Source organism: Gouania willdenowi, chromosome 4, assembly GCF_900634775.1.
Source record: "Gouania willdenowi chromosome 4, fGouWil2.1, whole genome shotgun sequence".
Taxonomy (NCBI): Eukaryota; Metazoa; Chordata; class Actinopteri; order Blenniiformes; family Gobiesocidae; genus Gouania; species Gouania willdenowi.
Window position 1 is genome coordinate 40,979,250 of NC_041047.1, and position 13,281 is coordinate 40,992,530.

A 13,281-nucleotide genomic window follows, 5' to 3' on the forward strand; every position below is an offset into this window, starting at 1 on the left:
CAGTATATTAAACAGACGGCGCATGTTGTAGAACGATTGTCTTCCGGGTATAAAACCCGACTGGTCTGGATTGATTATCTTAGGGATCACTGTTTCAAAACGGTGAGCCAATACTTACTAAGAATTTTATAATCACAGCAAAGTAGTGTGGCCGGTAAGAGCCACACTCAGAAGGATCTTTTCTTTTTTTGGGCAAAACTGTGATAATTGCTTGGGTCATGGTGTATGGTATTTTTTTACTGGAGAATATTTCTTCAAAACGTTAACATAGAAGAGGGGACAATTTGGCAGAAAAGGTCTTGTAGAATTCAACAGGCAGCCCATCTGGCCCAGGAGCTTTACCATTTTGCATGGAGTTTATGGCTTGCATAATTTCTTCGCTTGATATTTTGGAATCCATTTTAGACTGATCTTCGGTACTTATTTTAGGAATCGTAAGAGAATCAAAAAATGCTTGGAACGCCAATGGTGCAATCCTTTCACATTCCAGCTAATAAAACGAGTGGAGCCCGAAAAGCTTGAATTTGGTCTACTCATGCAAACCAAGCAAATCCAGAGCCTTTAAAATAGAAAAGGAGCAAAAGAAATGAATAAATACATAGAAAACCAAAAAAAAAAAAAAAACAGTGACATGAGTCCCCAAATGTGCTGATCTCCCAGGAACCAATCGCACCGACACTTCTACCATCAGCAAAAAAAAAACTACACTAAAGTGCACGGGGTGAACGAACACACGAAACTTGGCCAACAAAGCAGAACAAATTTCAGAAAAGAAAGGCACTTATTAAGTGATTCTGAAAGCCAGAATGGGCGATATGGATTTTAAACATGCTCTATGTAAAATAAGATTAGTCAAATACTGAGTAAAACTTTGTAAAAAAAAAAATAATAATAATAAGATATAGATATATAATAAGATAAGAAAAAAAATCCTTAATTTTAAGAGCATTGCATCTTTCTTTTTAAAGATTTGAATAAACTCAGGTAATGTTGAAATCTGTGATATTGTTATATCTAAGAACCCTAAGCCTTTTGTTTGTTGTTCACCATCATTCAGTTTTTTGTCACCTGTTCAGGGTCATGTAATGTTCTGAGTTATGTATCTCTGGGCCTCATCTGGAGTGAAGAACGTTTTTTCCTCGTTGTTATGGGTGATCCTGAGCCGGGCTGGATAGAGGATGTCAAAGCACACCCCCGCGATCCCACGGAGCTGCCGTCTGACATCATTGAATGCTGCACGGGCTTAGGCTGTTTTGGCGGTGTTGTTCGGAAATACTGAGACCGTCGTCCCATTCATCTTAATTCGTTGCTTTTCCCGTGCAAGACGAAGAATGTTTGCACAGTCTTGGAAATAGTGGAAGCGGGCCACGATGACGCGCGGAGGGCTCCCCCATCCAGAAACTGGGAGGGAGCAGTGCGCCCTGTCCAGCAGCGGCGCCTCCTCCAATTCAAACGCTTGTTTGAGCAGTGCAGAAACTGAGGATATAGAACACACCCGATTTTCAGGAACCCCCACCAGTCTGATATTATTTCTCCTTGACCTCGCCTCCAAATCCTCACATTTACTTCCCAAGGTATAAGCCACTGCGGTGAGGCAGCTGCGTAATATCATCCATGCACGTAGACAGGCTTTCCTCCACTCCTTTCACCGTAACGCCCAGCGACGACAACTCGGTTGTAATAGTCTCCTTGTATACCCTTAGGTCGGTCTGGCTGCATTGATATCGGCCCTCACAATTGCCATCTCGCTTTCCAAAGCACTCCGGACACTCTTTTTTAGGAGTGTATCAAATTTTTCCGCAGAGAGGACAGAAGCTCGCGTTTGACGGCCTCCGTGTCGATCAAGGAAGTAGTCGCCGCTGAGTCCGCCTCACCTGGGCAGTCTTTGCTAGTAGAGGCCGCAGGCTGACTCGGAGTAGTAGGCCTCGTTTGCAAAAGAGTTGTTTGCTTTCCTCTGGATGGTTTTCCAGCCATTTCTGCTTTTTATATCGAGTTAGCAACTTCAAACAAGCCCAGACTGGAACTTTCTTAGTTATACTGTGCCCTATAATACACTTTTTAAAATATTGTTCTGCTCCGCTCTGCAAAACACAACCTCCTCCATTGTTCGCTCGACAGCGCCCCTCAAAGTGTTTTAATTTTTAACACAAGCTTAATGTGATTTCCTTCTTCTCTTGCCAATACATTTCAGGATTATGAAGATGATATGCCCGGTCTGATGCTCATTGATAACCATGAGCTTATCCCTCAGGTAAGATCCTTCCTCCACAGTCATATTTATTTGTTTGAAACTAGTGCTGCTTTAAGGTTGTGTATGGAGTGACGTTTTTCTGGAATGTTTGGGGAGGGTGAAATGTGCTGTTTAACTACTGATTAAATGTTTCAATGCGCTGGTCCTGGTTTTGTTTTCAGCATCCGGACCATGGCTCCTTCAACGTTCTGAGAAATGACAAAAATTTTACCTTTGATGAATTGGGCTCTGATTTGACTTGTAATTCATCATTCAGCTCTTTAACATCCGTGAGCTTCAGTCCTCTCGCTCCTCCAGATCTGATCCAGTCTGAGACCAGCCCGGGTCACTATAACTCTGACGAGGCAAGGGGACAAAATAGAAAGATTTTTATTGTGTGAAAATCACTTTTGCCTGATGACTTACTGATGATGTTCATTCTTGCTTTAGACTCAAACCCCGACTCCTCCACCAACACCTGTGATCCTTAATTCATCTTCCACTTGCCAAACAATGACAGAAGTGCATGATGATCCTATTGCCACAGCCATCTTCAAACCACCTTTGATCCTGAGCATGTTGAACCTCTTCAAGCCTCCGATGGACCAAATCCAAGACTGCAACCAAGGTTAGAAACCTTGCATTCATGAATCAGTAGGTGGGAGAAGTTGAAGCCAATGCGATGCAGTTTGTCCTTATGGTCTAAAGCTTGGTAGAAGCTACTGGGTTTATTTTCAGTTTATTCATTTGTCTGTCTATTAACATGATTATGTCACTAGTAAAGAACAGATTTTGACATAACTTTAAACATAGATAAGACCTTAGGCCAGTCATAGGCAACTGGCGGCCCGGTGACCACATGCGGCCCTCGGTTTACTTTTGTGCGGCCCCAAAACAGAATTGTAATTCATGAAGTTGGAAGTTATACGAAGATCAACATAATACACAAAACTCCAGAAACAGAAAACGTGTTAAGAAAAGTACAAAAAGTAACAACAAAAAGATAAACATTACAAAACATTATTCATAAAACACAAAGATGACAACAAAGACACACTAAGTGACCACTTAAACACACACAGTGACTACACTAACAACAATATACACAAAAAGTCTTCAAAGACACACATTGACTTTAAAGAGACCACAAAAATTTGCCATATTGATGGGAAATTCAACAAAATGAATTTTAAAACACAGGAAATGTGGGTTTTCAAGCTTCTATTAATGCTCAGAATGAGTCATTCTTCTAAATTCTGACATAATTGTTGATAATGTGGCCCTCGGATCAGACAATCACATTTTTTGGCCCCCGCTGTGATGGAAGTTGCCTTTCTATGCCTTAGGCCATGGAAGATTCCTTTAAATTATGTAGGGGATTCGGATCAATATGATGATTCTGGATTTGTTAAAAAAATTAAAAGACCAACTCATCCCTGATCATTGGCAAAATTAAAATATCATTGTTTTTCTTTTTTCAAAATATGTTTACTAGTTTTCCATTTTAAATACAATTACCAAAATGGTCATGCTGACATAAACCATGGGATTTGAAAAACAAAGGAAAAATAATAATAATAAGACAACCATACATCCATCCACACACACACTCACGCTTAGTGAAGCTTGCACGTAAAGATATTATACATTGTTGTACACTGTAACCCATGCCATAGTGAGGAGAGAGAGAAGAGAGAATTATATATATATATATATATATATATATATATATATATATAAAAAACACTTATTTTGCTATAATGGTCATGTAAGGTTCCCATAATTTTTCAAAGTCCCTTTGTTTTCCTTTTGCGATATATGTTAGTCTTTCTAGTCCAATGCATTCTGAAAGTTCTTTTTTCCGTTGTTGAATTGAAGGAGCTTCCATCCTCTTCCAGTTTAGGGCAATAACTCTCCTGGCATGCAATAACCCAAAGTCCAGTAATTTCTTTTGCTTTCTTGCAAAATCTCCTGGGTATATTCCTAGTATGCAAAGCTTGGCTGAAAGGGGAATCTTCACTTTAAAAACTTCTGATAGACATTTGAGCACATCATTCCAGAATTGTAGTATATCTGTACATTCCCATACACAATGTACAAGTGTCCCTTTGTGATCTCAACGTTTAGTACATGTGTCTGGAATATCGCTGGACATGTGATGAAGTATTTCAGGTGTTATATAGACCCTTGTCAACCATTTGTGTTGGAGTACCTTTAGTCGTGTATTAATTGTTTCTTTTTGAGCCCTCAAACAAGCTTCATTCCAATCTGTTTCATCTATATATTCATGTATGTCATTTCTCCAAGCATTTAATTTATCTATTGTTGAATCTGGTGAATTAGACCTGATTAAATTATAATATTTTGACATCAAACCTTTTTGTTCACGCTTGTTGAGAGACATTTCTTCTATTAGTGATAGATTGGGAATATGTAAAATGTCTTCAGATTTGGATGAGAGAAAACGTTTTGGTTGTAGGTATTTGAAGAAATGCTTTCTAGGAATTTGGAACTTATGACACAATTCACCAAACGTAAGCAGTAATCCATCCTCATATAAATCTTTAACCGTTTGAACACCCTTCACCTTCCATAGTTTAAATCCTCCATCCTGTTTACCAGGTGTGAAGTGTTCATTATTACACAAGGGAGTGAATCGGGATAATGATAAAGGGTCATTAATATGTTTATGTGCATTGTGCCACACGATAATAGTGTTTTTTAAAAAGGGATTCTTAGTCTGTTTTTTAAGAGTTTTTAAATTGGCTGAATAAATATAACTATTAAGAGGCAAATCTGGAATGGATTGTTGTTCAATAGTCATCCAAGCTGGAGGTGAGTTTGTGCAAAAATAATGTGAAGCTGATGTTAACTGGGCAGCCATGTAATACCATCTAAGGTTTGGGAGTTGGAGCCCCCCTCTTTCATAGGGCAAGTACAGTAATTTAAACCGAAGCCTCGTTTTCTTATTGTTCCATATAAAATTACTGAATGTTTTGTTTAGGTTATCAAAGAATGTTTGTGGTAATGGCAGGGGGAGTGTCTGGAAGTGATACAAGAATTTGGGTAAAATTGACATCTTCAGAATATTTATTTGTCCTATCATGGAGATGGGTAAGTTTGACCAACGATTTAAAGTTTCTGTAACCTTGTCTACCAGAGGGTCATAATTAGTAGCAACTATTTTGTTCAAATCTGGAGTAATGTTGATGCCTAAGTAGTTAAATCCATCTGTGTCTTCATTAAGAAACACAAGTATAGATTTACTGTTGTTAATTTTATATCCAGAAAACATTCCAAATTTTTCATTTAAGTTCACCAGGTTAGGGATGGTATTTTTTAGGTCTGTCAGAAAAAATGTCATTGGCAAATAAAGATATAAGATGATTTTTCCCCCCAATAAATACCCCCGATAGTCCCATCTGAGTTCTCACTGCAATGGCTAAAGGTTCCATGGCCAGAGTAAATAGAATTGGGGAGAGCGGGCACCCTTGTCTTGTGGAGCGTTGTAAATTGAAAGGATTTGAGACGTTACTGTTAGTTAAAACTTGAGAGGTAGGGTTTGTGTATAGCAACTCGATCCATTTGATAAATTCCTCTCCTAGCCCGTATCTTTGAAGCATGGTTTCAGAAGATGAGCTCACTCAATCCTGTCAAATGCTTGGCATGCATCTACAGCCAGCATTGCTGTATCCCTTGCATTTTGTTTCTCATACAGTATATTTAGAACACGTCTAATATTATGATAGCCTTGTCTCTTTTGAATGAAACCTTGTTGGTCGTCTACTATTAATTTTGGTATAAGTTTTTCTAATCGTTTTGCCAGGATTTTACATAATATTTTCATATCACATCCCATAAGACTGATCCCCCTATATGATGAGCACTCATCTTGGGGCTTATTAGGTTTTAATATCAGAGTAATTGTAGCTAATTTTGAGGATTCTGGGAGAGTTCTGGTTTCGTACGATTCTTTAAACATGTCAAGAAGTGGTTGGGCAATCTTGTTTTTAAATACCTTATAAAATTCAACGGGCAGCCCATCAGGTCCTGGGGCTTTGCCGCTTTTCATATTTCCTATAGCTTCCAATTTATCTTTTGTTGTTAGTGGGTTATCAAGTGTCTCTTTATCCTCCTCAGGTAATGTTTGGAACTGTAATTTATCAAGAAATGCATTTTGAATTTCTTCATTTCCATGACACTCTGATTCATATAGTTTTTTATAGAATTCTCTAAAACTTTTATTTATCTCTGATGGGTCGGAGGTCAGTTTATCAACATCTGATTTTATACTAAGGATCGTTCTATCTGCTTGCATCTTTTTAATTCTCCAGGTTAACAACTTGCCTGCCTTCTCTCCTTGATCATAAAATGTTTGTTTTACCCACAACAAACTTTTTGCAACTTTGTCAGTCATCAATTTATCATATTTAGCTCTCATATTAATTAAATTATTCATTTTTTCTAAGTTGTTACTACTATAAATATCATTTTCCAATGTCATAATTTGTTGTTCTATTAATAGAATTTCCTGGTTGTATTTTTTATTTTGGGTACTCGTGTAACTGATAATTTCTCCTCTTATATAGGCTTTAAAAGCTTCCCATCTGATACTAGCTGAAGTTTCATCTTTATTAAACTCAAAATAATTGTCTATACATTTTTTGATAAGCTTGATAAAAACCTTGTCTTTCAACAAAAAAGTCTGCAATCTCCACCTTTTTGGACCCTGTTCAACTTTATCCAAATGAACTTTAATGGAGACTGGAGCATGGTCACTCATTACAATGCTACTGTACAACATTCTTTCACTTGTAGTTCTATGGATGTTAGAAATTAATCTATTCGTGAGTGGCTTTTATGGCTACTTGAAAAACATGAATATGGTTTTTTAGTTGGATTTTTATCCCTCCATATGTCTTGCAACCTAAGATCTTTTATATAATTATGCATTATTTTTCTAGTTTTGGTATGTGTATTGTCAGTGTGAGAAGATCTGTCAAGTGTTCAAGGTGCAATTAAAGTCTCCTCCCATAATATATATGCCATCTAGGGCAGATAGAGTCAAAAAGAGTTTTTCAAAAAAGGATGGGGACTCATCATTGGGGCCATATACATTAATCAAATTAATTTTTTTGTGACAGAATAATACCTTGTACAATAAGATATCTCCCACCTGGGTCCAAGATGATTTTGGTTTTTTGAAATGGCACCGATTTGTGGATCAAAATTACGACCCCTCTGGCATGACCGGTGAAAGGAGCCTGAAATACCTGACCTGGCTCTTTTAGTTAGGATTTGAATATCTGGTGTTGTCATGTGTGATTCTTGTATAAAAACAATCTTTGAATTTAAATATTTTAATCTAGTCAATACTATTTTAACTTTTACCAATTTCCTCATTCCCCTGACATTCCAACTTGTTATAGTAATGTTAAAATTACTTTCCTATGTTGTCCTTTCCATGTATTCTGATTATGAACTTAAGGAGCATTAAAGCCAAGAGTTAACCATTAATAGATAAATCAATCAATCAATCTTTTATTTGTATAGCGCCAAATCATAACCAATGGTATCTCAAGACACTTTACAGTAGAGCAGTCTTAAGTACGGACTCTTCATTTTATGGATACACACATATGCATATATACGTATATACACATACATATGTATCCCACACCCAACATGAATTCATCATGGCGGCAAGGAAAACCTTCTGTTACGCAGCAGGAACCTTGTGTGGATCCCATTCCTATGATGAACAGCCATCCACGTTATGCTGTGTTGGGTGTGTGCAGAGGAGAGGGTGGAGACAGAGTTGTTGAGACTCTGTAACTCCACACTGAGGATCCCACTGACCTGCAAGACAAAAGCCAGAAGGAGTACAGGAGCAAACACACAAGGGAAGAAGCAGACATAGAGGGAGTGTTAGAGAGAGGAATGGGACCCTCTCCGGTCCCTCTCTAACCTAAATGACCTCTCTCTTAACGCCCTCTCCAACCGAGCATGCCAGACCCCCCCGGCAGTCTATGCCTATTGCATCTTAACTATGAGCTATGAGCTGGTTCCTAACTAAAAGCTTTACCAAAAAGGAATGTTTTTGAGCCTAACCTTAAAGGTAGAGAGGGTGTCTGCCCCCCGAACCGTGGTTGGTAGATGGTTCCAGAGAAGTGGGGCCTGATAACTGAAAGCTCTTCCTCCTATACTACTTTTAGAGACAAATGGAACAACGAGTAGGCCAGCATTATGAGAGCGTAGTGTTCTGGGGGGATTGTATGGCACTACAAGCTCCTTGAGCTAGACTGGTGCCTGTCCATTTAGGGCTTTATAAGTGAGAAGAAGAATCTTGAATTCTATTCTATATTTTACGGGAAGCCAATGCAGAGAGGCTAATACAGGAGTAATGTGATCTCTTCTCCTAGTTTTAGTCAGTACACGTGCTGCAGCATTTTGAACCAGCTGAAGTGTCTTAAGCGACTTGCTCGGGCAGCCTGCTAAAAGAGAATTACAATAATCCAGTCGAGAGGTAACAAAAGCAAGGACTAGCTTTTCGGCGTCGCCCTGAGACAGGATAGATCTGATTTTAGCAATGTTACGGAGATGAAAGAAGGCAGTTCTTGAAGTTTGTTTTATGTGAGTTGAAGGATAAATCCTGATCAAATAGAACCCCAAGGTTTCTAACAGTTGTGCTTCGTGCTAGAGTAATACCATCTAGGGCAGTTAGGCTAGCATAGGTTTCTCTAAGGTGTCGTGGGCCCAGTACAATGACCTCAGTCTTGTCTGAGTTAAGAAGAAGAAAATTTTGGTCCATTTAGGCCCTAATGTCCTTTAGACAGGCCTCAAGTTTAGATAGCTGATTTGTCTCACCTGGCTTCATTGATACATACAGTTGGGTATCATCAGCATAGCAGTGAAAGTTAACAGAGTATTTTCTCATAACATTACCAAGGGGGATCATATAGATACAGAAGAGGATTGGACCTAGCACAGAGCCCTGAGGAACCCCGTAGCTTACTTTAGTGTACACAGAAGACTTATTATTCACGTGTACAAACTGGTACCTATCAGATAGGTAGGACTTAAACCAGTTTAGGGCAGTCCCTGTGATTCCAAGTAATTCCTCTAATCTCTCTAGTAGAATATAGTGATCTATAGTGTCAAAAGCTGCACTAAGATCTAATAAAACCAGCACTGAGAGTCGTCCTTCATCTGAAGCCCAGAGTAGATCATTAGTTACTTTAACTAAAGCAGTCTCTGTGCTGTGTTGAGCTCTAAAACCTGACTGGAAGTCCTCGAACAGGCTGTTGTTTTGAAGGAAGTCACAGAGCTGAGCCGCCACAACTTTCTCAAGAATATTTGAAATAAAAGGAAGATTAGATATAGGCCTGTAGTTTGCTAAAGTGCTGGAATCAAGAGTAGGTTTTTTGAGAAGGGGTTTGATTACAGCTACTTTAAAGGACTGTGGCACGTAGCCTATTGATAGGGATATATTTATTGTCTCCAACAAAGATGGGCAGACCAGGGGAACAACTTCTTTAAACAGCTTAGTTGGGATCGGATCTGAAAGGCAGGTCGATGGTTTGGAGGATGAAATAATAGTTAAGTTCCTGAAGTCCTATATGTGTGAAACAGTTTAGGTTAGGCCTATTTACATTTAATGGTACAGCAGGCCCAGGTGAAGGCAGGGAGTGGCTAATTTTATCTCTAATCTTGTGAATTTTATCGTTAAAAAATGTCATAAAGTCCTCACAGCTGAGGGCTAGAGGAATCATGGGCTCAATAGAGCTCTGACTTTGTGTTAGCCTGGCTACAGTGCTGAAAAGGTACCTCGGATTATTTTTATTTTCTTCAATTAGTGAGGAGTAGTATGTAGATCGACTATGTCGTAAGGCTGTCATGTATTTACTATGGCTTTCTTGCCAGAGTATTCGTGACTCCTCTGTTTTATTGGAGCGCCACATTCTCTCTAATTTACGGGTTGTTTGTTTGAGTGTGTGAGTTTCAGAGCTAAACCACGGAGCTTTCCTCTGACGTTTAATAGTTTTTTCCCTCAATGGGGCAATTGAGTCCAAGGTGGATTTTAGTAGACTAGCAGAGCTATCGACAAGCAGATCCAGTTGAGAGGGGTTATAATTAATATCATTAAAGTGCAAACTCACACAGGCACACAAACACATCCATACCAACACATATGAACAATCTTGAACTACTGAACATTCCCTTGAAACCCTGCACTTCATCCACTGAATGCACACCCACCCTCCCAGAACATAGTGGTTAGTAGGGACGCTGATCCACAACTCTGAGGAGCAGCTAGTCAACATGACCCCAATTCTTCTCAAATCAGTAACCATCCACCATGTTCATTTCACGATTGTATTTACTTGTTACCCTTATGAAATAGAACTAAATTGTTCAAATGTAACTGCCAACATTAGAATTTAGAACAAAGGGTCGTTAAATTAGATCAATATAAAAAATATGTAACCTGTTTCACGTGAGAGTTATTCAAAGTGCTTTTTTTTCACCAATCTTGTATTACAGCACACTGTACAGCTTGCTCATCCCGAGGGGCGAGTGTCCTCAGTTGTAGATGGGAGCTGCTTGTAGAAATCCTCAGCTTCTTGCGGTGTGGAAAATAGGTGCATCTTGCCTCCGTGCAGGTTCCTGAGCTTGCATGGATTGTACTGAAATCCGCGGAAAGCATTAATGTCAATGAAGCCTTTTATGACCGGGTGAAATCCTCTCCGAGATCCTGCGCAAACGTGATTTTTTTTTTTTATTTGCGCCTCGTGAAGGATCTGCTGTTTTTCCCGGAAAACGATTCGCAGATTTTTTTTCTCCGGCCCCTATTCTCAAGATCTTCTGTTTTTGCCTCCAGGAAAGCGATTTGCTTTAAAGCTGATTGTAGGGCTGTATCAGTCTTCTGCTGTCTCTCCTCGGTCATAGCAATGCGGGCCTCAGCCTGTTCGACTCGGTCAGTGTTGGCTGTAACGTCCTGGTTCGTGGCAATTAGTTTACCCTCTAGTGTTGTGAGAGTAGTTGACATGCTCGTTAATCTCTGATTGATGCCATCAAGTCTTCCTCCAAAGTCAGACCGCAGTGACCTGAGCTCTGATAGCACTTCTTCAATGGCTAGCCATGCTAGCAATGTCCGTGTTGTTTATAACAGGAGAGCTTCCCGGAGAGCACGAGCTCACCGGAGTGGTTTTTGTGCTTGTCTTGCGTCTGCGGGTGAAAATCTCACACTGTTTATTGCCTTTATAGAAGTTCTATAATTGCCAAAGTTTTTCTCTCTAAGCTTGTGTAACGGCAATAAAAGCCTCACAGTACATATAAGGAAGAGATTAAAGCACGTTTATCTTGCCATCTTTGTTAACATTGGAATTAGCTAAGCGCTCTCCTCCACTCTACAAATCCAGATTAAAACACTGATGGACGTGAATCAGATTAAATGAGATGTTGCTGTATAGTTGAAGTCCTAAAATAAGTAGTTAGGTAAAAATGGCATGGATTTAAATGATCATAACGATATCTCTTCAAGGTAAATTGAATTATTTGTGCTTTTAGGTTCATAGTTCATACTTAGTTTTCAAGTACTAATCATAGTGGTGCCAGGATTTTGATTGTGGGTAGGCCCCCAAAAAAGTGGAAGGGCCAGTGAAAATAAGCAAAAAAAACCTCAACATCTCCGTTTACGACACTGATGCTGCAACAAAGGCAACTCTGAACTATGCATTTCTCATTTGAAAATTTGGGAACTTACAATAAAGGCAATAATGTTTGTGTGATTAAAGCTATGATTATTTTAAATAGCATTTTTGTATTGGCCCAACACAGCACGGCCACATTACAGGGCTCGAGACTGCCACCAAATGTAATGACTAAACTATTTATTTGTGGGTTTGATTAGACAATTTGATAAACCCCACGTGGGACTCATTGGTCACTAGTTAAAATGGTCCCCAGCTATAACATAACGGTCCTGCAACCGCAGACAGTCGAACATATTATCAAAGTAAACAAAACATGTCAAAAATAGATTAACGTATCCCCATCCGTCACCAGAAAGAAGCCATAGAAACGACAACAATGAGGAGAGGTTCGTGCACTCCCCAAATGGCTAAAGTACTAACAGCATCCTAAATATGATAGTCATTAATGGTTGAAGATGAAACAGCTCTTCACTAACTTTACCGGTTGGTTGCACCAGCACAGAATTTGGTCACACACTTTTTTTTTTCAAGCCATACAAGTTGATTAATAGTTGACGTAGCTGGCGTACCATAGTTGAAGTAAAGATTGACAGTGACTCGAGATATATTTGCAAAATGTTTTAATGTTTTAGTGTCAATATTAAGTTTTCAAGCAGTGGCTGAAATAACAGGTCATTTCTTAACAGATGTAACAAAATAATTAAATTTTTTATTTTTTATTTTGCAGAAATGCTGTACTTGAATTAAGCTAACAGTAGCATAACCAACTTAGCATCTACATTGCTTCACCCCATGGAATTAAATTCAGAGGGTCCAGCTCTTATTGTGGGGTCTCCTAACCCTCTTCCCCTGGTCAGGGGTCTGCAACCTTTACTCTATAAGGAACCATTTAACCTCATCTCACCTGGATTAAAGTCCTCCTGGAGCCAAAAAAATACCTTCTCAATGAAGACAATACAGTGAATTAAATTCTATACAGTTAAAAAAAATAAAATAAAGTTTAATTTAATTTGACTTGATTTTTATTGATCATGTAAATGGCAACTTAAAAACAGTTTAAAATAAAATAAAATAAATTTACATTAAGAAAACAGTATCTTGCATCTTCAAATTCTTACACATCTCAGTTTACATGAACACAATGTTATATAAAGATGTTTTTTATTTAATGTATTTGAAAGTCTACAAAATGTAACTTGAATTTGATAACACGATCATGTGATCAACACATGTTAATTGCTCATTTCTTGCCAGACATAAAACATGCATATTTAACCTGTACATTGGCGGGTAAATGAATCTGTTCCCACACAATTAAAATCTCTATTTTCTTCC

The 13,281-nt window shown here is 38.7% G+C and overlaps 1 protein-coding gene across 4 annotated transcripts in view; it reads left to right on the forward strand.

Moving 5' to 3' along the window:
• Positions 1 to 13,281, forward strand: part of tdrd5 (tudor domain containing 5) — a 42,512-nt gene that overhangs the window by 25,946 nt on the left and 3,285 nt on the right. For 2 of the 4 annotated variants that reach the window (XM_028444636.1, XM_028444638.1), the window contains 3 exons: positions 2,192 to 2,251; positions 2,413 to 2,595; positions 2,681 to 2,858. In XM_028444636.1, coding sequence (XP_028300437.1) covers positions 2,192 to 2,251; positions 2,413 to 2,595; positions 2,681 to 2,858 — 421 coding nt within the window. Of the gene's footprint in view, positions 1 to 2,191; positions 2,252 to 2,412; positions 2,596 to 2,680; positions 2,885 to 13,281 lie in introns of those variants that run through there. The other 2 variants (XM_028444637.1, XM_028444639.1) reach the window with 2 other exon arrangements.